This window comes from Anas acuta, chromosome 7 (assembly GCF_963932015.1).
Source record: "Anas acuta chromosome 7, bAnaAcu1.1, whole genome shotgun sequence".
NCBI classification, from domain to species: domain Eukaryota; kingdom Metazoa; phylum Chordata; class Aves; order Anseriformes; family Anatidae; genus Anas; species Anas acuta.
This window is the reverse complement of record NC_088985.1, coordinates 18,213,816-18,238,942: the sequence shown is the minus strand read 5'-3', so window position 1 is coordinate 18,238,942 and position 25,127 is coordinate 18,213,816. Positions and strand designations below refer to the sequence as shown.

Below are 25,127 nucleotides of genomic sequence, written 5' to 3'. Positions count from 1 at the left end.
CCTTCTCGGTATCCCAAGTGCATGACAAAATGGGCTCTGCCAAACAAGTGCCCAAGCCAAAACTCTTGGCAGCTGTGCTTGAGCTCTGCGTGGGGTGGGGGGGTTCCTGGGGCACCCCACAGGGCTGGGGGTCCCTCACTGCCCCATGAAGGAGTGTAGCGGTGCTGGTGTCCGGTGCAGGGCACAGACCTCAGGACCTGCTCCCGTGGAGACAAGCCCTGAGCTCCGTTCACCCATCCGAGCCAGGGCACTCAGGTGACAGTGCCAGGGGAGCTCTTTGGGCTGGAGAGAGCCTTTCCACACCACTGCACTGTGTCGTTTCTCACTTGTGTGGCAAAATGTCGTGTACCAGGACAGTGATGGGTGGGTCAAGGGGGGCTCAGCTTCATCAGCAAACGCTCCACACATGGGGGCAAGGTCTCGCTGGGAAAACAGAGCCAGGCAGTCCCTGTGTGCCAGGACAGGGGGGTGCCTGGCAGCGTGCACAGCCACACTGTGCCGAAGGCGGGCAGGATGCACGGGGGTGGAAGAAAAGGAAGAAGGAGGTTTGGTGTTGGTGGTGGGAAGGGAGGATAGAAAAAATAACTCTCCGTGGTGCCCCTGCTCTGGGAGGGAGCTGGGCTGAAGTGGAAGGGAAGGTGCAGGTTGCAGAGGGGAGCTGGGCTCCTGCTGTTTTTCCCAGGAAGGAAATGCATTTTTTTTCCAAATGAATTGTCACAGAAGATTTGCAAAGCTGTAAAGTTATATTGTTATCACTCCGAGCAAGTTCTTCAAGTGACTGTAACCATTACCTTACGTGGTGGTAATCTATTTCCAAAGCTGTACTAGGCCATTACAATTCCTGTGGGCTGTGAGCCTAGACCTGCTTTTTGTCCTCTGAGACACCTTACCGCAGCTCGCCAGGCAGTGCTGGAGAGGTCGGATGTGTACTGAAATGCACTGCAGCCCCGAAACACGCTGCTCCTGGTATAAGCATGTAGTGGTGGTGTGCCCATTTTATGCGGCTGCTCTGCAGACCCATGGCTTTCGGCTTTTTTTTTGTGTGCAGACCCTGCCTACTCCCCAGCGAGGTGCAGACCCTGTGGGCAGCATGCTGAAAATTGCTTGCCTAAAACCGCAAGCTTGTTCGGTCCCTGCATTACAGCCCTGGGTTTTTGCTTACACGCTGCTTCCGAGCTCTGCAGCTGCAGCCCTCCCTCCTGTTTACCAGTCACTGCTATTGATGTTTGCTACTCCAAGCTTTCTGCTTCGCCTGCTTGCAGGAGGGGTGATGCTGGGGCGATTAAATATCCCCCTAACCCCCCTGTGTCCCAGGAGCCAGCGCCACCCTGCCCTGCAAGAGCTGTTGCAAACCAGCAGCTTCTGCCCTGGCAGTTTCTCTGCAGAGCACCTTGTTGGTAGCCGGGAAGGACCAGCCCTGCAAAATTGCTGAAGCACCATCGGACGCTGATTTGCAGATATAAATCCCTTTGGAAACCTAGCCTTAGGGGTTTAGCACCCTCTGCAAGGGGGGATTGGCTGGGCACTGTCGTGTTGCCCCTTAAATTCTGGCCAAAGGGCACCTTCTGTGTGATCTGCCCTCCCAAAATAAGAGACGTGCTAACAGCTGGCAGGACATCAGGCTGAAAAATCCAATACAGAATCAAATAAGACATGGAAAGTGACAGAAGAAACAGTGTCTTCTTCCAGCAAATCCTCTTCCTGAGTATATTTAGAGCCAGATCTACATCTAATGACCAGCCTAAGCCTTTACTGTCTTTATTCCCATTAGAGGCAGGGAGCTGAGACCTGTCAGCAAGGGCGGGCTCATCTCCCCCCTCCCCGAGCATCCCCGGCGGGTCAGTGAGGTGGTGGCAGGGCCTGGCATGGCCAGCAGTGCCAACGCCTTGGCCGAGGAGCCAGAGGAGGCTTTGCAGCACGGTGCCCCAGTCCCTGGAGCATGCAGGGCTGGCTGGAGGCAGAAGCACCTTTCCTCCCTGGAAGCAGAGCAGCCTTGCCCAGGACAGCCCTTGGGCCTGCTGCCAGGGGAGCCTTCCTGGAGGGGACACGTGTCCCCTGCTCACCCACCTGGCCCACCTCCAAGAGAGGATCAGTGTGTGTCCTACGCCAGCTCGAAGACAGACACACGTTTTTGTGCTGCCTGCTGCTGCTGTGCAGGTGCTTGTCTGCACCCTCAGCATCTCCTCCCCTGGTGCTGCCCCAGCTGCACTGCCTGGCCGTGGGGCTGTGCCATGAGCGGAGCCAAGCAGGGCTGGGCAGCACGGGGCAGGCTGGGTCTGAATGGCTTTGCTCACAGCTGGCTTGCTGTTTTGGGGTGGGGAGGTCGCTCCTGGAGCTCAGATGGTGCGTACAGAACCAGCTATGTTTTCTCAGTGTTTTGGCGGCAGTGAGCTTGATGACAAAAATAAGCCCGATTCCCTTGCCCTCCCCTGGAACAAGGTCCTTTGTGTCTGCGGCTGCTGTCCTTCCCTGTGCAGCCCATGGCCCTCCTTATGGATGCAAGACGCAAAATGAAGTCAGCAGCATTAGCTCAGCTCAGCAGCACGGTGCAGAACGGTAAGGACAGGGAGCGCACATTCACGCTTGCAAATGCTGAGAGGTCTCATCTCCCGTGTCCTCATCAGAAAGTCCCCTCTGAGGCGGCTCCTGGGGCTCGTGCAGGACTGGTGCAGTGCTGTGCAGCTGGGGAAATGCTCTTGGATCGACAAGAGCAGCCTTCATCCTGCCTTTCCTCCCCACTGCTCACTTCGCTGGGCTCCCTTTGAGGCCACCTGCATCTGGTGCAGTGAAGCTGGCAGCTCGTGGCCTGCTGAATAATCAGGGTGAGATTTCTGAGCGGCGTATGAAAGCTAATGAATGAGAAAACCACTTGGTGCTTCAAACAGCAATGCATTTTCTGAGCCTTCTGTATGAGGCTGTTTGTTCATAACAAATGTTATGACAAGCTGGATCAGTTCTTTGCTTTTAATCAGGAAAGAGAGTGGCATAACAAGTGCTTTTCTGGTACTTTAATACAGCGATAGCAGCTTCTGAGTAAAACAGGCTTTTAGGGCTGTGTTTATGCCCGTATGACTGAAGCACTGCTGTTCTCGGTGTTGGAAGTATCCCTACGGCCACATGCTCGGACCGATGGGCAGGTTGCAACTTACCTCACTGACCGACGAAAAGTCTCAGGGGTTGGAGATTTAGCAGCTCCTGTGCTGGGCTGGGCCCAGACCCATGCTGGAGCTGAGCTGAGCCTTCCTGCAGGGCTGGTACGTGGGCAGATGATTCTCCAGGGCCAGGAGAATGGGTTTGGGTGCCTTGGCAGGGAGCAGCACCTGGGGTTTTGCCCTTGCTGTCAGGATAGGGTATCTTATTCTCTCTGGAGTCATCCCCTGTGTTATTTTCACAGTGGATCGTCTTTGTAGGAGAGGCATAGCCCAGAGGCTGGAGCAGTCCCCATGGAAGTAAGCTGGGCTGGGTGCAGGTGCTCTGAGCACCAAGCCGTCCTGCTTTCCCCTCCTTCTTCAAAACCTGTGTGGGGAGCTGCTGCCTGTGCAGACCCTGCAGGCAGGCTCTGCTCGGTGCCCGTGGTGTCATGTACATGGACAAAGGTGTCGCGCTGCCCTCGGTGGCTTGAGGAGCGCCGTGGAGCTCTGAGGCTCGTGGAAAATTCAAGCACTTGCAGATTTGGTTAGAAGTGGAGCTGAAGCACATCCCGTTTTGGTACTTGAGCCGTTTATTGGATCTAAGCTCGAGGCGAGTGGCTGGGAGCAGTAGCCCTCTCATAAGCTTCTTAGGAGGATGAGCCACGAAAGGAACAAAAGTCTGTAGCTCATTAAAGGAGAAGCATATGTCTGGAGGGAGGCCAGGCAGTCCCTCTTCCCATCATGTCTTGGGCAGGCAAGGCTTCTCCTCGGAGGTCTGGCGTCCTGCAGCTGTTCAGAGGAGACTTCTGCCCTCCCAGTTTCCTTCCGGAGCAGTGCATGGGCTTTTGTGTCAGGGCTCTGATCCCTTGCTCCTCAGTGACCAGTTCTTCTCCCTTTCTTTCCCTCTAGGATCATGGATCGGGACACACAGGGTATGCTCAAGTCTCCAGTGCCTTTCCTGCTAGGGCACAGCCTCTCCAAGGATGGCATGGACTCTTTCAGCAAGCATTTTGAGAGCATCATGGAGTCCCATCGAGCCAAAGGCACGTCTTACACCAGCCTGGACTCCATTGACATCCTCTCCTCCCCAGCCCGCACCCATGGGACCTTTTTCACTTTTGACCTCCCAACCCTCACCCCAGAAGTACAGGGACAGATCCGAGACAGCGCCAAGCTGATCGAGGAGAACTTTGCTCCTCTGGCTCACTTGGAGCCGGACTCTGGGACCAGCTCGGCCACAGATGCCCCCTGGACTGAGAGGGAGGAGGAGCGAGGCAGGCAGAGGAAAGGCGTCCGGCGCAGCCCTTGCTGCTCAGAGGACAGCTTTGGTACTCCCTTGGCCTCCAACATGAGGTGAGTGGCCAAAGCTGCTTGCTGCCCACCTGGGCCGCCAAGGCTCGCTGTGGAGTCCAACCCTGTGCTGCGTGTTGGCAGCCCGAGCCCAACCTCTGCTGCTGGGGAGAGGGAAGGGTGAGGGCTGGGCTGTGCTGCTGGCCTGAGAGGTGGCTGGTCAGGCCAGGAGGCATCGTCCTGTTGTGGCAGGCATGGAGGTGGGAGCACATCCTGTGTTTCACCTTCCCCAGCCTTGTTGGGAGCCGTAGGTCCGAGCTTTGTGTCGCCTCCAGAGCCTGCAGTCGGGAGAGGAGGGTGGGATATCGTGTCTGCTTTGTGGTCCCTGGGTCACCCCGAGGACATTTTTGGGGGAGAGGTGCTGGCGAGGCCTTCCCTCTGTTTGGGACACCGAGGGCAGAGATGTGGTGGCGCAGAGGCCGGGTGAGATCTGTGCAGTGAAACTGGCGATGTCCGAGAGGCACCGAGCAGCAGAGGGTGGCAGCATCCAGCCGTGGATCACTGCTTTCTGGAGGAGGAATCTGCTTCCTGCTGCTCTGCCAAGGCACAAAGGAGCAAAGTGGAGAGCCCCAGTGACACTGTGGGGACAGTGCCTCGCTTACCATTCACAGAGCCTGGTAGCAACAACCCGTGGCCAGGCTGTGGGTGCCCCCTGCACCCCGCAGAGCCGCGGAGCTCCCTGTCCTGGCCAGACAGCCTTGGCTCATGGAGCCTCCAAGCTCAGACCAAGGCTCTGGCGTCCCTCAGCACACGATATCCTCAGTCCACGCTTTTATCTTGACCTTGCAAGAAGGAAGTTTTCCCGAATGAAAACACAGCATGCCCTCCCCGAGCACTGGGGTGTCTCTGCCTCCTCTGGTGGCCTTGGCTGGAGGCAGGCAGGAGGGCGAGACCTCCAGCTGGGAGCTGGGTGAGGAGCAGAGGTGGGCACGTGTCCCTGAGCTCAGGGAGAGCCCGGCATGTCCCTCACAGGCTGTCCTGTGCTCTGCTGCGAGGAGCCTGTTCCCCGTTACATGGCACTTTGCAATGGGAAATACTCTGCTATAGGATTGCCCCACAGCAGGGAACCCCACAGTGGGATGCTCCAGCCCCCCCGCAGTGTCATACCCTGGACAGGGACACTCTGGCCACCTGACATGGGACCTGCCCAGCTGCTGCACAGGGGGACACCCCACACTGACACCTCCAGTGTGGGGCAGAGACTCCACAAGTGCCCAGCCCTCGCTCTGGAGCCGTTGTCCCCCTTGGGCAGGAGGAGGAGGTGTGCAGGTCCCCAGCTGTCACTGGGCAGGGGCTGCTGTCCCCAGGGCAGTGACCCAGTGTGTGCATGGGGCCAGGAGCAGGAGGCAGGGTGCTGTGTGGGGACACAGGGTCCCACCGGGGCTGGTGGTGCTGGCGAGGGGGTGGTGTGGGAGCTGGGGCAGAGGGAAGGCTGCTCCTGCAGCAGCAGCCAGAATTTTGCAATTACAGATCCGAGTCCCAGGGCAGCCCCGGGGCAGGCACTGCAGATTGCAGAGCATCGCCCCAGAGGGACGTGCACAGGCAAACGGTGTCCCCGGGGGTGCATCTGCTCATCTCCCCATCCTGGACCACCCCGAGGAGCGTTTATCGCTGAGAGCTGGGGAGAGAGGATGTTAATTGCTGCCCTTGCCACCCCGCGAGAGGCAGGCTCCGCGGGGACCCGAATCGGGGATATGGCCTGGGGTGGGACGGAAAGCAGGGCAGGCAGGAGGAGCCCGCAGACTCCCCGGTGGCAGCTGGCAGTGTGCCCCCGGGGAGCCTGGCTGGAGGGAGAGCCCAGCCCTGGGGACGTGGCGGTGTGGGAGGACGGGAGCTGCAGGGCTGGCAGCCTCCCCAGCCTCCGCTGTGCCGGCCCGAAGCCGCCTGTGTGCCAGATCCCAGCTGCTGGCGTGTGCGGGAGCGCGGGGCCGTGCCAATAAGCGCTGCTGTGTTTCTTTATAAGGTGCCTTTTGTTGCTGCAGCCATCGGTGAGCTGGTGCCCCCCTTCCCTCTGGCACAGGCCAGCCCAGGTCTGCCAGCTGCTCTCAAGTGACCCGAGCAGCAGCGGGGCTCCCAGTTGTCACTGGGCAAACTGGTGAGGGAGAACCCGAGTGCCCTGAGTGCCATGCCCAGCAGGGATTATGCGGGCTGCGCTGCAGGGCAAGGGGAGGACGGAAAGAAGGGGAAGGGAAAGGGGGTGGCGTGGGGAAGGGCAGAGGCTAGAGCACAGCGGGGCTGGAGCCTGGGGCCTCTCTGCCAGCGTGGCCTTGAGCCTGGCACTGCAGGAGATGGGGCACAGAGGTGCATGGGGGACTTTACCCCAAAAAAAGGGGAAAAGTCTCCCATGGTACCCACATTCACCAGTGTCCAGGTGGCTTCGCGTGGCTTGGGTCCCACTGGCTGTTTCTAGGCAGGGACAGCAACTGGGGTGGCACAGTTGGGGTGGCACATTTGGGGTGACACATTTAGGGTGGCACGTTTAGGGTGTCACTGGCAGGTGGCACACTTGGGGCATCGCAGCCGGGTGTCACCTCCCGGGGCCCGATCCCGGCGGTGTCCGTCGCGCCGGGCGTGCACATGCCGCACACGTGCGTGCAGCAGCAGCGGCGGCGGGGACGGGGGCGGTGGCAGCGGGGGGGGCCCCGCAGCGGGTCCCGGCGGCGGGCAGGGCGCGGTGAGGCTGGGCGGGAGGGGCGGGGAGGGGCGGCGGCGCGGCATGGCCGGCGGTGCAGGGGAAGGGAAGAAGGGAAGGGAGAAAGGGAGGGGGAGGGCAGCGAGCGGCGGGGCGGCGAGGGGCCGGCGGCGGCGGGGTGCCCGCGGCCCCGGGGCGGCGCTGCGGGACGGGGCGGCGCGGCCGGGGGCAGCTGCGGGGGGCAATGGGCGGCGGCGGCCCCGGGGGCGGCCGGAGGGGGGACAGGAGCCGGGGGGACGCGGCCCCCAGCGCCGGGCCGTGATCGCTGCTGCTGCAGCCGCTGCTGCTGCTGCTGGTGCTGCTCCTGGTGCTGGTGGTGCTGGTGCTGCTGCGGCCCCGCTCGCTCACGCCCCGCTGGCTGGACTTTGCCCAAAGGTCCGAGAGGTCCCGGCTTCCCCGGGTTAGCACCATGGCATCTGGGGCCGTGAAGGAGAAGCCGCCCCCCCGCCCGGCTGGTGAGTAACCGCATGTTAAGGCCCCGGGAGCCTGCTCGCCCCAGCAAGTGTCTGGAGGGGGGACCGAGCCCCTGCCAGGGCTGCGGGTGGCACCGGGACGGGGGGAGCGAGCACGGGCAGGCATCTCGCGGGAGGGCCGTGCTGCAGGGGCGGCTCTGGCAGAGCAGCTCTGCTGTGTGCTCTCCAGGGAAACAGCAGCGAGGAGGGGCACGGCTGCCCGAGTTGGCTCTTACCTGGCTCGGTGGCTGAGATGCTGGCGGGGGCCGCTGCGGGTGATTTGAGGAGCAGGCTGGACACGGCCGCGGGGCTGGGGACCGCGGGACCGGCCCCGCCTGTGGTTGGAGGCTGGCCTGGCTGACCTTCAAGTGTCCTCCCAGCCCTAACTCCAATTCTGCGAGGAATGAACCAGCCCAGATCTCGGCTATCATAAATCAAAGTCGCTCCGCTGAGACCGATGGAGGGAGCTGCATTTATTTAGCTCAGCCAAGGATCCGGTCTGGTACATTCTTAGCAGCGATATTAGGCAGGCTGGGATTGCTTGGCAGAGGCGCCGGGCTCCTAGCCATGCGTGTGGGGCAGTGGGAATTGAGGGCAGGGTGCTGGCCTGCCCCACGCACGTGGCCCTCACTGACTCAGACCGGGCTCCCTGCCCTGTCCCTTCGTGGTGCAGAAAGCAAACCGAGCCCCCCGTGGCCTGTTTTGGGGAACAAGTGGCTCGCAGTAGGCATTTCTGAATTTCCTGCAGCAGGTGTCTCACGTGGAAACATGCCAGCAAGGACCTGGATAGCCTGGGAGCTCAGCAGAGCACCACAGGCTGAAACTGATGTCCACTTGTCTGAGCCTGTCCCCAGGGACATCTGGTCCTGGGGAGCAGACATGGGTGAGGGGGGTCCCGCCGTGCAGATACATCCCTGCTGGCTGCGAGGAGCTGGAGGGCAGCCCCTGGGGCAGGCTGTGCTGAGCTAACAGCCTGGTGCTGCCCCACGTCGGGGAGAGAAGCTCCTGAAGGCTGTGGGGAGAGCATGGTGCCGGGTGAGCCTCGTGGAGAGGACAGCGGGGCTCCTGCAGTGGCACGCTGCATTGCAGCGCAGGAAGGTGCTGGTCTCCTGCTGGCCTCCGGGCTGCCAGCCAGAGGATGAATATCAGGGCGAGACACAGAGCATCTGGGTCCGCGGGTGGGCGTTTGGCCTTGAGAAGCAAGTGTTGAGCCCAGAGGAAGAGGATCTGAAGCCAGGGAGGGAGGATGTGGCCCTGGGAAGGAGGATTTGGGCTCAGAGAAGCGTGCCTGGTGCCAAGGCAAAGGAGTCTTTGGGACAAGAAAAGGTGTGACTAGAAAAAGAGTAATTGGGGTCTGGAGCTGGAATATTTGGGGGTCAGAGAAGAAATGCTTTAGCCAAGGGAAGGAGTATTTGGGGCCATGAAACGGAGTGCGTGGACCCCGCAGAAGGACTGCCTGGCCCTGGGGAGGGATCCTTGTCATCAGAGAGTGTCTGCAGAAGCACCTTGCTGCTTCCCTGGGGGTCTGGGCCCCCTGGCAAACACCTCCAAGTGTGGCAGACGTGGGGTCTTTGCCATCTGGCTGGGTCACACCAGGCTGGCGCCCGCCGTGAGGAGCGGCGCCGTGGGGGTGGCCGTGGCCGTGCCACCGCGGGCAGCGTGGTGGGGACGAGCCAGCTCCGCGCCGCTCCGGGATGACTCATTTCAGGCACGCTGGAGATGCTCGTACAATACCAAATTTGATCTTTGTTCCTTAAGTGCAGGCCAGTTCTTGGGTTGGAAATACATCTAATGTAAAAATATTATCTCAGTGTTTCTTCAAGCCAAACTGAAATGTCACTTCAGAAAGTACACTAAAAAAATCCCGAGACATTAGGTCATTGGCAAGAAAATTAGCATCACCTCAGTTGCCTCAGATGTGGACATGTGCTCTTTGCTGTGTTTGCCGTTTGCTTGAGGATCGGGCTCTTGCTCTTCTCGCCGTAGGAAAAGTGTTGGGTGAAAACCCATTTCTTGGCGTGGCCTGGAGGCTGGGGTCTCTTGTACAGCATGGTGCCTCATCCTGACTGTATGGGTATGCTCTGCTGATACAGAGCCCAAAGTCAGAGCTGGGGCCTGGTGAGGGAGGGGATGGCAGACCCCGCTGGCAGAGCTGCTGTAACAAACAGGCTGTGAGCCCTGCGTGTCTGTTTCAAGAAGCAAGGCAAGAGTCACAGCCACGGGCTGGGAGCCTGCCGTGAGATAGCTGTTGAAGGACAGGAGTTTGTAGATGGCCCTGTGCCTGGGTGCTCAGCAGCGGGTAAGAAGGTGAGGAGCACAGCTCTGGAAGAGAGGTCGTGGAGGAAACTTGGAGCTCCGGGTTTGCTGCAGGAGGCACCACGAACCAGCCGGGTGTGCTGTGGGTACAGAAGCCTCCTGCTCCATGAGACATGCCCCAGGGCTGGTGAGCTCCTTGCCACCAGGGACCTTGCAGCCACTTAGGGGCCACCCACCCGGGCTGTACCGCAGTCACTGCCCGGTGTTTCCAAGCTCCACGGCAGTCCCAGTCAAGTGCATCTCCCCCAGGACTTGCAGGGCTCCAGAGCTAAGCAGCTCTGGACCTGTCTGGCCCATGGTTGCGTGCTTTTGGGCTTCCCAGTTGCACAGGGGACGTCGAGAGCCCCCCGAGGCACAGGGCAGCCTGTCCGTGCTGTGCGGGGCTCCCCCGGGACGGGACGAGCTCCATCCAAAAGCTGTCGGCCAGCGCCGAGCAGCAAAGAGCAGCTTTGTCCTTAGTGGAAGAAGTGGAGCCTCAGGGAGACCAGCCTGGGTAATTGGCTCAGGAGAGGAGGCCTTCTTAAAAGTCAATTAGAGACTTTTAAAAATAAATCAGACTGGAACATTGCGAGGCCTGCCAGAAAATTTGGGCGAGGTCAGAGTTGCTTAACATTCGTTGTTGATTAGCTTCAACTTACTTTTTGTTGGGATCGCTTGTGTGCCGCTGAGTCAGACAGCTCCGCAGGCGAAGCCAAGAGAGTGCTGGAAGCACAGCCTTGTAAGGCCTGACGGGGCGAGAGCTGCGGGGCAGCCCGGGGGAGGCAGCACACCGTGCCGCGAGCCGGGGCCGGCAGTGTTTGCCTTCATCCTCGCGCTCTGTTCCTCGGTTTTTGCTGTGCTCTGAAGTTACCGGGTGAGAGAAGCCAAGTGCAAGAATTACGGCCTTCTTGTCTTGGGTAGGAACTGCACTCGAGAGCAGCACGAGGAGTTTGTTCAGGTTAAAAAATGACGGTGTCTGTAGAGTACAGCATGCACTGTGAGCATGTTTCTGCTCCAAGTCTCGGCTGCAGCTGGGCTTGGCAGAGCCGGAGCCCACACACGACGTCTCGCAGGCTCAGGGTGGGGACTCTGGAGCAGTTGTCCTGTCTCTCCACATCCACTTTGGACGTGGCTTTGAGTGACTTGGTCCCGTCATCAGCCACCAGAAGCACCCTGTCACCTCGTCTCTCTTCCAGCCACGTCTCCAGCCTTCCCTTAGCACCCAGCCCCGACCTGTGAGCACCTCTAAGCAGTAGTGTGCGTAACGCAGCCCAGCAGAGTGGCTGACCTCCAAAGCAGGGTGAGGACGTGTTTGCTGAGAAGCTGAAGGAGCAGGGGACCCGTGGGCAGACTAACGCAGTGTGTCCCTTTCCATTGCAGCGACCACCCCCTGAGCCAGCTGGTTTCTGACTCGGACTCGGAGATGGACAGCATGGAGCAGCTGGCCCTGGGCAGCACAGACACCCTCTCCAACGGGCACAAGGCTGACCTGGAGGCTGCCAAACGCCTGGCCAAGAGGCTCTACAACCTGGATGGCTTCAAAAAAGCAGATGTGGCCCGCCACCTGGGGAAGAAGTACGTGTGGGTATTCGCAAGGAACGGCCCGTCCTGCAAAGGCATCATTCCTCCCACCTGCACCTCCAGTGCTCCCACAGCCGCTGCCCTCGTGGGGCACTGGGCTGGCAGGGACAGCTGGCAGGGCCCCAAAGCCCTCCCCCCATGACAGCTTGTCCATACCAGGTGTTCCCTCTAAAGGTCTCAGCACCTATGATACATCCAGGTTTTGTGCCTTCCCACCGCAACTGCATCTTGGGCACCTTCAGCAGGTGTCAGGGACACCTCCTGGGGGCTCTTCCAGCTCTAGCTTCTCCACGATGAGTGTTCCCACTGGATCTGTGGGTAAACCCTGTGAGTTTCCTGGGACTCCGGGAGGCCTCTGTCCCCAGCACGCTTCCCACAGCCCTGCCTTCATGTCTCCCAGCCCACGGGAACCCACCCCACCCTCTGCGGTTTGCCATACCCCCAGTCTGGTCGATCCCACTCTCGCTCCCCCCTTTGCATTTCAGCAACGAGTTCAGCAGGATGGTGGCAGGGGAGTACCTCAAGTTCTTCGTGTTCACGGGGATGAGTCTGGACCAGGCTCTCAGGTCAGGCGGACTGCGTGTGGACGTGTGCATGTGTCGTGGCCACCCGAGTGCATCCCCCAGGGTAGTTTTTAGGGCCCAGTGTAGGTCTGTGCCATGTGCTGGCAGGGTAAGGTGCTGTGGGCTTCAAAGGGGTCCTGCAGCTGTCTGGGAAGGCTGTGTGAGGGCAGGGCTTCATCTGGCACACGCCAGGTCTCCAGGAGGGGGCAGAAAGCAAAGGGTGAGTTAGAGGAGCTGCTGGTGGGCTTCACGTGTGGCCAACGCTGCTGCTGCTGCTTCTTCAGGTCCTTTCTGAAGGAGCTGGCCTTGATGGGAGAGACGCAGGAGCGGGAGCGAGTGCTGGCTCATTTTTCCCAGCGCTATTACGAGTGCAATCCCAATGCCATCTCCTCGGAGGGTAAGCGGCTGTCTGTGTGTGTATGAGTGTGCGTGTGGGTGTGCATGTGTTCGCTCGGGAGAGCACATGTGTTCGTCAGCTCAGCGAAGGTGCTCCGACTGCAACTAGGAAGCAGTCTGAGAGCGTGAACTGACGCCTCGGGAGTCAGCCCCTGTTACGGAGATGTTGTCATTCCCCTCAAGTGACAGGCACTTTAGACTTTAAAAAAAAAAACACTGCTCTAGTTGGAAGATGCATAATTAGGGCTCAACGCATCCTTAATTCTGCCCTTGAGCAGATTAGCACAGGAGGCGAGAGGAGGCCCTCCCCAGCACACAGACCCCAGCTCTCAGACCTCAGGGGACGGCCAGGTGAGACAACCCCGTGCGGCACAGAGGGGCGCCCAGTCTGCACCGTATCACCTCAGTGTGCTGCGTCTTTACGCTTCCCCTGTGTGTGCTCACGTGCTGAATCTGCTCTGGTTTGGCTCTGTGGGCAGGTGAGATTTTGGCTGGCTGGCTGGAAGAGGGCTGTGCCATCCCCACCGTGCCCGTGCCAGGAGCTGGGCAATGGTAGCTGCAGCGTCACTGCCTGGCTGACGGGGCTGAGGGCTGGAGGGGTGTCTGTACGCACAAGTTTTGGACTAGCTTTAACCCAGTGGCCTCCTATCCACTCGCCTGCGTGCTGCCAGCACCGTGCTGATGCTGCGTGCCCCACGTGCCCAGGCTGGGAGGAGTGGGCTCAGGGCTGCCTCGGGCTCGGTCCGCTCCCAGTGGCTCTAATCCCTGCCTGTGCTTGTGCTGCAGACGGAGCCCACACCCTGACCTGTGCCCTGATGCTGCTCAACACAGATCTGCACGGACACGTAAGTTCCCTCTGCCATTAGCCCCAGCTGTCCCCTGCCCTCACCACCCCGCTGCCCCAGCCGTGGGTGGCCGGGGAAGAGCAAGGACTTGCCAAGGGCAGAGCCGCGTGCGCAGGAGGTGCAGGGGCTGAGCACCCCCAAGGTGGCTGGGAGGAGATCAGGGAAGGCCTGAACAAGGAGATAACGGGGCTTTGGGGGAGACAGGCTGAGCTGGAGGGCATGGAGGGAGGAGAGAAGAGGAAAGCAGACAGGGAGAGAGGCTGGGAGCGCGACTCCAAAACCAGCTGATATTGGGAGCAGGTGGCACTGAGCTTAGAGAAAAGAAGCTTTCTAACACTCCCCGAGTCTGAGCACAGCAGGCAGCTTTCCACACCTCCCCGAGACCTGGCCAGCCCCTCGCTCTGCAGCAGACTGGGTTTTCTGTTCCTGGGCTGTGGGAGCCTGCTCCAGCCAGCTCCAGCCCCCTGGCCCAGAGGTGAACCCCACGTTTCTCTTCCCCTGGCTCCCCCAGAACATCGGGAAGAGAATGTCCTGCTCCGACTTCATTGGCAACTTGGAGGGGCTCAACGGAGGCACCGACTTCCCCAAGGAGCTGCTCAAGGTAAATTTGGTTGCTCTCTCCAGCCAACTAAGCCATGAGAACAAGGGCAAGAGCTTTGGGTAGGATCATATAGATGGCCACGTGGGATGCAATTAAGGTGTCCGTCCTCATGCCTGTGTCAGGCTGTTGGAATAGGCAGGATCAGTGCTGTTCCTTGGCTCACAGCTTTCCTCCTGCGTTGCAGAGGTCAGGGAGTGCAGCCACCAACCCCACTGCTGGTGACGTGGGCAAGGCACAGCAGTGGCGAGGGTGGGCCAGTGGCTGAAACCCCACAGCTGGGAGTACCCTGCACTTGTGTGGCTGGGGCAGCCCTGTCACCTCCCTGCGTGACCCGGTTCCCATCTACAGGGAAAAGTCTGGCCAAAGCCACAGGAGCTGTGAGGTGCCTCTGGGCGGGCGGGGGAAGGGGTGGCGATGACCTCCAAGGTCCTAGAGCACCCTGGGGTGCTGGTCGGAGGTGGGAAGGGGGCAGTGCATTGGGGAGTGCCTGTGCCTGGCCACTGACGGGGTCTGGGTCCTTCCTGGGCGAGGGAGGCAGGGAAGGAGGCAGCACTGGGACTCTGGCCACTGCGGTCCATGCCAGCTCTGCAGGTCACTGAGGTGTGGCCGCGGGGGTTCCCACCTTGTGCCCCCACACCGATGGCTTCTTGTCCCTCGTGGCCATTTCTCAAGCCTCCCGGCTAAGGCAGGAGCAGCGCGGCTCAGCTGCTGCGTGCGTAAGGGAGGAGTCGCCTGCTGGCTGCAGCGCGGCTCCGCTGCCGGCGGGGACGGCCTGACCTTGAGGCTGATGCACGAGCCGGGGAAATGGCTTCGGCACCGGCTCCAAGCTGAGCGAGGGCTCACCGGGGCCTGGTGCTCCCGCTGGCTGAGCTGGCGGCTCCGTCATGAGCCCTGGGAATAGTGCTGTGCCCCGTGGGTCCCGCAGGGCAGAAACCTTCGGTGAAGCGCTGCAGTAGGAAAACACTCGGGATGTGGGAAATGGGTTCCCACAGGGTGCCGGAGCCACTCCTGTGGGAGGTGGCTTACAAAAAAAGGCAACGTGGGGTGAAAAGCTGAGCTCTGTTTTCAGCCTTTGTGGGTCTATTCCTGGCTGTGCCGTTCGCCCCATCATTAAGGGGTTACCAGCAGCTCTCAATAGGGCTGTCCTCCCTCCCAGCCCACGCTTCTCCACTAAAAACAGTCACTCAGAAAGAATTCTTCCCTAATTTTAAACCCAGCTCCAGAAAAGACTTTAAGCACCCAAAATGGAAGAGAAATGTCCAAAATCAGGACCTGGAGCATCTGTTCCCCCTGGTACTGTGCTGTCCAGGAGCATCCAAACTCTGCGGGCCCCTCCTGAAGCCCCCGGCACCCTACAGTGGGGTATCCGCAGTGCAGGCGCTGCGGCACCCGTGCTAAACTTCCACCCCAAAAGTACTTAAGCACGCGCCACCGCATTGTCTTGTCGGGTCTCAACCAGTGTGAGACGGGGCAGTGAGCAGCTCCTGCAGCCTGCGGGCTTGGTGCTGGCAGGGCCAAGCTCTCTGCCTGGCAGAACCCGAGCTGCTGGGGCTGGGGGCTGCTGCGCTGAGCCAGCTGAGGCAGGAGCACGTCCCCGCGCAGCTCTGCCTGCAACCCTGCAGCGGGGGGGCTGAGCTGCTAAAAATGGCCTGTTCCCTCTGCAGCTGCGGTGCTTCCCACAGCCGCTTTTCAGACGCCTCTGTATCAGCACCGTGCTGGGGAGTGGGAGCAAAAGGCATCACCGAGGTGCTGCGCGAGGGGCAGGCTGCAGCTCCTCCATCGCTCCCTGGCACCGATGCCCTCGGGGGGCTCCCGTCCATGCAAGGGAGAGCAGAGCTTCAGGGAAGTGCTGGGGAGGGGGCTGGCAAGGAAAGGTGTGTGAAGGGGCAGTGGGGCAGCGCCACTCCTGGGTATACTTTGCCAGCTTTATCTGGAGAAGACGCCCTCTCCCTTCTGTTGGCTCCTTGGTGCTTTGGTCCTGTTGCAGGCTTGGGCAGCAGAGAAATGGGGAAGCCTCCCTCCTCCCTGCGGTGGCCTGTGCCGGCCCCGTTAGCCTATATAGGATGTTGCCTCCTTGGCAGACCTGGATCCCCTGCCTGGGGACTGAAGCTCTTGTGCAAGCGTGCCACACAGCTGGCTGGCTAATTTTAGCTCTGCAGGAGCGCACGCGTTTCCTAAGGGCAGCAGGGGAGGGGAAGGGCTGGCAGGCTTCAGAGGAGCTTCCCAAAGCTCAGAGGTGGCTCATGGGCAGCTCCAGCAGTGCCAAAGAAAGGTCCCAGAGGCTTCCCAAGCCTGCCTGGGGGAATCGCACAGGTTGCTAACCCACAGACTTCAGAGCCAGGAAGCTTGAGGCGACCCCCACACACAGCTGGGGGACTGGAAAGCAGGGAGATGGGGACAGCAGGACAGGACCTAGGTGGCTGCAGGGGACACAAGGCCACCGTTCCCTGTGACTGTGGGGACAGCATCAGGAAGGGAGCCCCACGGGGCCCTCCCCTCGTCTCTGACTGCAGGAAGCCCCAAGACAAGCAGCACGATGCCTGGGAGCGGGTGGCAGCTTGAGTCAGACAAGAACTTTATCTGCTACGATAGAACGCACGTAAACACTCACAGTTTTCAGCAGAAGAAACCAAAACACTCGAAAGCTTGTGCTTTCACAACCGAGCACCACGTCCCCCTCACTGGCAGTGCCTCGCTGTGCCCCTGCTGCCGGAGCCAAGGCAAAACCTGCTGCTGGGAACCACCTCCCCTTGCTCCAACCCATCCCTGGGGCACCGTGCTCTGCAGGCAGGGCTGCCCAGCCCGCGGGCGCAGGTGTCCTCACCCCGGGGTAGGGGTGAGGACATGCTGGGGACATGAGAGCCCCCGTAATGCTGTGCCCGAGGCTGCCCACAGCTGCAGGCTTGGCCTTTGCTCCTGAGGCCAAATGAATCCCAGTGCCTGGCCGGCAAGGAGGGAGGCGAACAGGACGGACTGGAGCTGTTGATACCGTGGTTAGCTCACCCTGAGGCTGTGCTGTTCTCCTCTAAGTGTGATTTTAGCCCAGGCCCCCTGGGGTTTCCTGCACTCTGTTGGCTGTGTGTTGCATTTCAGATACGGATTTGACCTTTACCTGACCGATCGCTTTGCAGAGCCTTAGGTCTTCCACATCTGCTTCATTCTTCAGCTTAACCTCGTGCTTTGCTGCTGGGCCTCCAGCCACACAGCACGGACAAGCCAGACCCCATTCCTCCCCCGTGCTGCTCAGCAAGACGCAGGAGCGAGCACAATCCGTGCTACTTCCCAGCTCGGCAGCCTGGAGCATTTCACAGCTGTTGATGAATTAAATCCCAGCGCAGGCAGGTCCCCTGGGGGAGGAAGGTAGGCTGGGCCCCCAGCCGGGAGGCACAGCCATCAGGCTCAGCGATGCGCAGCTGTGGGAAGCGCACCCCGGCTCCCCCCTCTGAGCCCAGACCCCGGCAGCGCTGAGCTCAGCCCGCTCCCAGGGGGATTTTTTATTTCTGTGCCTGCGCCCTCCAGCCTTGAAGCCTCAGGGACAAACCCAGCGCCCTGCCCTCGGCGCCCCCCTGCCCGAGGCCGGGGCCGGTGCCTGTCCCCGGGGGCCGCCTCCATCTTGAGGCGGGCGGCCCCGCCCCGCGGGCTCTGCCGGGCCGGGCCCCGCTGCCGCCGCCATTGGCTGCGGGGCCGGGGGCGCCGCCTCCCTCGGGCAGCAGCCGCTGAGCCCGGCCCGGCCCGGCCCGGCTTCAACAGGCGGCGGGCGGCGGGGAGCGGGGCCGGGCCGGGCCGGGCCGGGCAGGGCAGGGCAGGGCAGGGCGGCCCCCCCCCGGGCAGGATGATCGGCGTCAACAGCATCAACAGCAGCGCCGGGCGCATGCGGTCCCGCTCCATGTGCTCGGTGCGCTACGGCCGCAACTACCGCGGCGTGGAGACCTTCTGCTACGGCTGGCCGCAGCGCTCCCGCACCCTCAAGCCGGTGCTCTACACGGACCTGGTGGTCAGCCGCCTGCAGAGCCGCCGCAAGAAGAAGCCGGTAAGCGCCGGGACGGCAGGAAAAGCTGCGGGTTGTGCTGCCCGCTGGGTGCTGGCAGCGGTCCCGGAGGAGTTGGGCTGCTGCGCACCGGCTCCGGGTGGGGAGAGGCAAGAACAGGCTGCCCTGGGCACGTCCTGGCCAGCAGCAGCCCTGGGGACATCGCGGGCACACGGAGCGGCGGTGCTGCCGTAGCACGGGCTGGGGCGAGCTGTGACGCACTGGGATGGAAGGAGGCAGGCAGCTGGCAGCGAGCTGCTCGGCGGGGCTGGGGGACATCGGCAGCACGGGGGCTGCCGGCTGGGGTCGTGGCTGGCTGGGCGAGGAGGGCTTTGGCAGCCTGGGGTGGCAGGAGGGGTGGGTGGCTGCTCCCCGCGCCGAGGCAGGGGGTGACGCACAAGGCGCTGTCCCCAGGTCACTCGCAGCTGTCTCTGCCCCGAGCCCCCCTGCGCAGGAGGAGGGCTGGGGGCAGCGCTTTGTGCTCCGGAGACACCTGTGTGAGGGGAGCAGGGGACACGGGGGGGCCGGGTGTTGCTCAGCACGGCTGTGTGTGCCGGACAGGCAGCAGGGTGTGTGTGAAGGTGAGTGAGGGGACAGCCCAGGGCTGTTCCCTCTGCCACACAGCCCTGCTCTGAGCGTGCCGTTCGTGTTCCCATATCTGAGGGGTCTCTGCTTGCCTCGGGGGACCTGCCGAAGCTTCGTGGCCGGGTGTAGAGAAAGATGTTTTGCTAAGGAAAAGTTGGGGAAAGCCAGCGATTGAGCTCTCATATTGCAATGCTGCCAGGCACGGCGAGAGGGGGGCTGTCTGCAGGGAGGGCACGTTGTAGCTGTGAAGTCTGTGGTGCAAAATGTCACAGAGCCGTGCCTTTTCACAGGGCTGGCAGCGGGGGGAGGAATCTTGACCTGCACAGGGCATCTCGCAGCTCTGGCTGCCGAGCGCTGTGCTGCACAGCAACAAGCACGCTGTGGCTGTTTGTCACTGTAATGTGACCAAAACAGTTACGACCCCTAAAGGAAGCACCCCAGAAAGGGTTAACCCTCTGCTTGTTGCCCAAATTCCTGCCTTAACACTCCTCTGTTATGGCCATGCTGGGCTACAGCCCTCAGTGCAGTCCCATCTGTGCCAGGGCTGTGTCCAGGGCTGCTGGCAGCCTTTCTCCCAAACCAGCGCTGACCGTGCCCTCCTCTGGGCTCCCTCCGAGGCAGAGGGATGAAGGGAGATGTTGTCCGTGCAGCTCCTCCGTGCCCTGCCGGCAGGGTGCTGAAGGAGCCTGTCCACCCCTCTGCAGACATTGGCTAGAGCAGGATTTGGGGACGTCCTGTCAGCCCCCTTTCAGAGGGGGCACCGAAGAAAAATGTTGATTCAGTGAGAAATCCCGCTGGGACAGTATATCCCCAGGTCTCCTTGGTGTTGCGCATGTCTAGGGCAGGGCTGGCTGCCTTGCCGTGCGTGCTGCAGCAGTGAGCTCATAACCCTGTGATGGTGGGGGGAAAAAAAAAAAGAAAAACATGCAAAAAAGCCACCTCTGTTTGGGGTCAGTCCTCCGCTGGCAGCACCCTGCTTTCTCTTGGGCAGTGCTTGCAAATTCAGAGGTGCCAAGAGGTGCCATCCTTTTGCACCTTCGGGAATAAACCCACAGAGGAAAGAGAGCCTGGAGAGAGGGACCTGCAGAGCCAAGCTGGGAGTCTGTGGTCTCTGCCGACACAGCTGATGTGAGCTAGGCTTCAGGAGCCCGCTGTGCCCCGCCAGAAGCGGTCCTTGCACCACTGGAGTCTGGGCAGGCAGTGGTCCTGCCCTGGGAGCAGAAGAGCAGGGCCGGGCTTTGTGGCTGCAGGGCATCATCTCTGCTCGGAGCTGGGCTGAGTCCACCGGATTTGTTTCCAACAGGGCACGAAACCGGTGTCAGCTGGGGATGGCGGGTAGCCAGGCAGAGCCTTGGCAGGATCTAAGCGCAGAGCGAGGCTTTGCATCGCCCTGTCCATCCCCCCAGCCTCCCGTTTCTCTCCTCCTGCTCCAGGCGCAGGAGCCAGCCCGCGGCCCCGTGCCTGAGGTGAGGCTGTGTGGCAGCTCCTGCCCGCAGCAGGCTCCTGCGATGCTCTGGGTGCTTGTACCGGGCTGTTGGAGCCTTCTGAAGCCACAAGTCAGTCAGTTCGTCCTTCAAAGCGTTCACAGACAGCCCCCGAGCCCAGGTTTCTGTAGTGCTGTGCTCTGCCGGGCTGCTCCCTGGCACTGTGCAGACGTTGTTTTCATTTCATTCAGAATTGCGCCACGAGCAGCTTCTGTCAGCAGCTCTCGGTGTTACAGCACAGCTTGGTCCTGGGGTCTGCAGCCCCCCGGCACGGAGCGGGACCTCCCCGTCCTGCCGGCAGCCGAGGCTGGTGCCCGTCTGACTCCTCGCAGCGTTTTCTCAGCAGCCTTTCTGCAGCTCCTGGTTTCCAGTCTCAACTTCTCTGTGCCGTTTTTCCACTCTTTTTTTTTTTGTCTCTTTTCTCAGCACCTCTTGGCTGCATCCCTGTCAGTGAGATCCCTTCCCTCCTGTGGCCTCTTTGCAGCCTGTGCTCCTCTGGCCGAGCCACCAGCCGGTTCCTCCCTCCTACCTCTTGCTCCTCTGGTGCCAGGGTGGTGTAAATGGGGTGCAGGTACAACCTGCCACGGGGGAATGAGGCTGTGCCCTCCCTGGGAGGCTCCTGCCTTCCCAGGCTGACCCCTGTTTTCCATTTGCGGCTGGGGGGCTCCCTTTCCTCCTCTGAAAAACACACTGGTGTTGAGCCAGCGTTTCCTGGAGCAGGACACATGAAACAAGCCTTGTCCCTCTTCCGTTCTGGCCACTGCATCTCTCGGGGGATGATGGATTTGTCCTCCCCAGACACTGCCTGGGCCTGCCTGCTGGCCGGGTTTCGCGGGTCCCTGCAAGGCTGCAGTTGTACTTCATCAGCCACCAGCAAGATCTCTCCCCGGCAGTCTCTGGCCAGGAGATGGATGTTGACAGCTGCCTGAACAGCCTGTGCGAAACTCGATTATTTGCCTCCGAGGATGAAGCCTTCCAGACCCGTCCTGCTCCTTGATCTGGAGCGCTGTGTGAGCGCTGCTGAAAGCCTCCCCCGAGCCTCCCGTGCTGCGGAGCCGGGCTGAGTGCCTGTGGCTCGCGCCCAGCTCAGACCGGACAAAGGCTTGGGAACGGGGCCCCAGGCTGTCCCGCTGCACATGGACTTTGCCTTTTTCCCTGCTGAAACGCGGCGCTGGGCCCTGCCTCGCCGAACCCTGCGAGGGTTGGGGCCAGCGGGGAGGCTTGGGGTGTTTGGGAGGCAGGACAGGATGCAGCCATCCCGAGGGGCAGCCTGGGAGCAGGCTGCGAGCTGCTGGGTGCAGGAGTGCGTCTGGGGCCCTGCTGCAGGCTGGTGTCTCACCAACCCAGGGGCAGACACAGTGTTGCTGTCCCAGCTCGCCTGCAGCCCGTGTCTCCTGTGAGCTGTCCCTCTGGGCAGCCTGGTTCACCTTGGTGCAGGGAGAGCCGGCTCTCCTGAGGGCTTGGAGCTGTCGGGTGAAACTCACGCAGCTCTGTGCTGTTGTCACGGGCAGGCACAGGAGGGGAGGGGAGGGAGGCAGCCTGTGCTGTGCCCCAGGACTGTGCCCCAGTCGTGCCTGGGGCTGCAGGTGCCCGGGAGAAGGTACCTGTAACCCTGAAACGCTGCCAGCCAGCTGGTGTGTGCAGACGGCCAGGCTGTCAGCAACACTGCTGCCAAGAAAGAAGGGCTGCGGCCAGGACAGACCGAAACCTTCAGTGCTCCCTCTGCTCTGTGCAGCTCCCCTGAGCCGAGCCCTGCTGTCCGACTGACCCCGCTCTTCTCTCCGCAGGCGCTGTACGGCTCCATCAAGAACGAGAAGCTGCAGTGGGCCATGTGAGCATCCCACAGGGGGCATGGGCTGGGTGGGTGTGGGGTCACCCTCCTGCCGGGGGGCTTCCTCACCCCCTCCCCAGAGCATCAGGGGCCGCATCGGCGGGGTGGATGCTCCTGTGGGGCTGTAGGAGGGGAGCAGGCACACGAGACGGGGATGGGGGTGCCCGGAGAGCGGTGCTGGGTGCTCAGCCCTCTGCCCCCAGCACAGCACCTCGACGGGGACCCTTTAGCTGGGGGTGGGCTGCCTGAGGCCGGCTCCCCGTGGCTGTGGCCGTGCCGGGTGTTGCCCCAGACCTCGGCAGCGGTGCTCGGGGTCGGAGCGGGCAGCCCGTGGCCGTGCCCGGCGCCCGCACCCTCGCCCACAGCTGCCATCCCCAGCAGCAGGAGCGGCAGCGCGGGCGCTGCGGGGATTAATCAGCCCGGCGGTACCGCCAGCGCTCAGCCAATGCGCTCGGGCTGCTGCCATGGAGACGCCGGCAGATGCTGAGGGGTTTAATTAGCAGTGAGCGGGTACGAGGGAGGGGGGAGGCCGCAGCTCCGGGCTCCCACATCTCCGTGCCGGGGCGGGGGGAGCGGCAGCGACGCAGCCTGCCCGAAGGGCGAGGGGGCATCGGCTGGAGGGAGGCTGTGAGCAGGGCCTGCCCCCCAGCGAGGTGGGCTGCAGAGGTGCCGAGCCCCAGGGCAGTGCTCCTCCACGGCCTGTGGCTCGTCAGGCTGGCCAGCATTAGCCCACCTGGCCTCAGTGCCGAGGGCAGGCAGGGACCCCCACCCTGAGCCAGCAGCAGACACCCCCGTGCCTCATCCCAGCAGCACTGTGGCTGCCAGCCTAGTGGGGACACGGAGGCTTGGCCAGGCCGTGGGATGCTCCCCAGTGGTGTGGAAAAACTGCTCAGCCTGGTCTGCTGCGAGCAGGAGCCTCGGTGTTTGCTGCCCCCAGCACGGTAACAAACCCTTCCCAACCAAATCTGTCCCTGGCAGAGATGAGGAGGAGCTGAGGAAGTCCCTTTCGGAGCTGGCTGACCCCAAACCCAAGTCCATCAAGCGCATCAGCAGCTGCAGTAACCCCTTCCTGGACTTCTCCCAGGACTCCAGCATCGCCACCTACAAGCACGGACTGTTAGTGCGCAAGATCCACGCTGATCCTGACTGCAAGAAAAGTAGGTGTCTGCGAGGGGGCTCGGGGCTAGGGGCACCAGGCAGCTCCAGAAATCCTGATGGTGGGAGCGGGGCAAGAGGCACCCTGTGAAATCTCCAGGTAGCCTCAAACCAGCCTCCAGCATCGGCCCCAGCGCCACGTGGAGCAGGCTGTGAGGGGTGTAATTCACCCTGCAGGCTGGGGGGCTGAAGGCTTCCCCCTTCCCACAGAGCTGGGAGGGCAGGGGGATGTGTTGGGCTCCCTGCGGGACAAAGCCCTGCTGTGGGATGCCGAGGGACAGGGAAGGGTGTCCCGTGGTGCTGCAGAAGGTTCGTGCCACAGGTTCTGCACTGCCAGGCACGTTCCCCGTTCCCACTGCAAAATCCTCCCTAAGCCCCGGCCTTCTAATGCCACCTTGATCCGATCAGGCGCTGCCGCCCTCCCAGGCCAGTGTTACCTGGTGGGCAGCACCATGTTGCTCCCATCCCTGGCTGTGCAGGCAGCGAGGTGCCAGACCTGGGGGGGCAGCAGCAGCCCCCCCTGTCCCCCAGCAGCTCCATCTGCCAGCCACGTGCCCGGCACGGGCTCAGGTGTGCGGGGATGGTGCTGGCGTGCTGCCCGTCCCCGGGGTGGGCTGACGTGCGGCGTGGCAGGGGGAGCTGGGGGCAGGGGGAGCTGGGGGCAGGGGGAGCTGGGGGCAGGGGGAGCTGGCAGCGCCCTGCCCAGCACCAGGACTGAGGCCTGGGCTGCTCTCTTCTCCCACAGCACCCCGAGGGAAGCGCGGCTGGAAGCCTTTCCACGCCATCCTGAAGGGGATGATCCTCTACCTGCAGAAGGTAGGGAGCAGAGGGACTGCCCACGTATGGGGTCACCTGGGGCTGGGGGCGGTGAGGTGCTGACACGCTGCCCAGCTGCTGGGAAAGGGGGGGAAGCCACGGGGCTCCTGTCCCCAAGCCCAGGTACCTGAGTGGTGCGGCACAGGCTGGAGGCAGAGCCCTGCAGCAGCCTGGTGGAGGCTGACCTCCGAGCCCCACTACCTCCGGGTTGAGGGGGGCGCAGCCTCCGGCTGGCTCTGAAGGGCCTGTGACTTGCAGGAGGAGTACAAGCCAGGGAAGGCGCTGGCCGAAGAGGAGCTGAAGAATGCCATTAGCATCCACCACTCGCTCGCCACACGGGCGTCTGACTACAGCAAGAGACCCAATGTCTTCTACCTCAGGACAGCCGACTGGAGGGTCTTCCTCTTCCAAGCACAGTGAGTGCCCCAGCACCCGCACAGGGCAGCGGGGGCTCACCTGTGGCAGGCGGGATGGGGCTGAGGGCCGTGTCCTGGCCCATTCTAGAAGGGAGCGGGGTAGAGCCAGGGACCATCAGGGACCACCAGGCTCGTCTCTGGGGCAGGTCCCTTTGGCCTCTGTCAGAACGAGCAGAGCCAAGCTGGCCTGTGCTGGCCTTCCCCCCCAGGAACCCCGAGCAGATGCACTCGTGGATCACGCGCATCAACGTGGTGGCTGCCATGTTCTCCGCGCCCCCCTTCCCCGCCGCCATCGGCTCCCAGAAGAAGTTCAGCCGCCCGCTGCTGCCCAGCTCCTGCACCCGGCTGTCCCAGGTGGGTCCCTCGGCGTGGGGACGAGGCCTTGGGCTGTGGAGACGAGCACGGTCTGCCTGCCCTGAGAGGGGCCAGGACCTTGACAGGACAGCGGGCAGGGGGATTAGCTGGCTCTCGCTTGTGCCGCTGCAGTTATTCATAGAGCAGAAAGGATTAAAAAAAAAACACAGCCTAGTTTTAGAGGGGATTAAATTCTGCTGTAAGACTGCCTCACGGCGGGCTGGCTGCAGGAGATTTCCCCAAAGGGCTTGTGCTTTGGGCTGCCATGTTTGGAAAGCCAGGGGCAGCACCTGAGACCCGGGCTGGACTTGGAAAAACCACGCCAGCCCTGGCCCCAGCTGGCTGCAGCCAGGGGGTGAGGGGAACGGGGTGCTGATGCCGTGTCACCTGTCCCCAGGACGAGCAGGTGAAGAGCCATGAGACCAAGTTCAAGGCCATGTCAGCGGAGCTGCTGGAGCACCGCTCCTCACTGCCGGAGAAAAAGGTGAAGGGCAAGGAGTACGAGGAGCTGAAGCAGAAGGAGGAGTACCTGGAGTTTGAGGTGAGCTGGGAG

At 62.0% G+C, this 25,127-nt stretch overlaps 1 protein-coding gene and 1 long non-coding RNA gene across 4 annotated transcripts in view; one reads left to right on the top strand and one right to left on the bottom strand.

Moving 5' to 3' along the window:
• PSD (pleckstrin and Sec7 domain containing) overlaps nucleotides 1–25,127 on the top strand; it is a 31,500-nt gene that overhangs the window by 4,369 nt on the left and 2,004 nt on the right. The window contains exons 5-16 of one of the 3 annotated variants that reach the window (XM_068689626.1): nucleotides 4,041–4,484; nucleotides 11,301–11,495; nucleotides 11,987–12,067; nucleotides 12,349–12,461; nucleotides 13,247–13,305; nucleotides 13,817–13,906; nucleotides 21,790–21,833; nucleotides 22,812–22,990; nucleotides 23,734–23,804; nucleotides 24,063–24,220; nucleotides 24,430–24,574; nucleotides 24,972–25,115. In XM_068689626.1, the coding sequence (XP_068545727.1) occupies nucleotides 4,041–4,484; nucleotides 11,301–11,495; nucleotides 11,987–12,067; nucleotides 12,349–12,461; nucleotides 13,247–13,305; nucleotides 13,817–13,906; nucleotides 21,790–21,833; nucleotides 22,812–22,990; nucleotides 23,734–23,804; nucleotides 24,063–24,220; nucleotides 24,430–24,574; nucleotides 24,972–25,115 (1,723 nt within the window). Of the gene's footprint in view, nucleotides 1–4,040; nucleotides 4,485–11,300; nucleotides 11,502–11,986; nucleotides 12,068–12,348; nucleotides 12,462–13,246; nucleotides 13,306–13,816; nucleotides 13,907–21,789; nucleotides 21,834–22,811; nucleotides 22,991–23,733; nucleotides 23,805–24,062; nucleotides 24,221–24,429; nucleotides 24,575–24,971; nucleotides 25,116–25,127 lie in introns of all 3 variants that reach the window. The other 2 variants (XM_068689625.1, XM_068689627.1) reach the window with 2 other exon arrangements.
• LOC137859964 (uncharacterized) lies at nucleotides 8,084–12,358 on the bottom strand. The gene is made up of 2 exons (XR_011098689.1): nucleotides 12,021–12,358; nucleotides 8,084–11,484 (listed from the first exon to the last, which is right to left on the bottom strand). It is a non-coding gene; the product is annotated as an uncharacterized lncRNA (long non-coding RNA).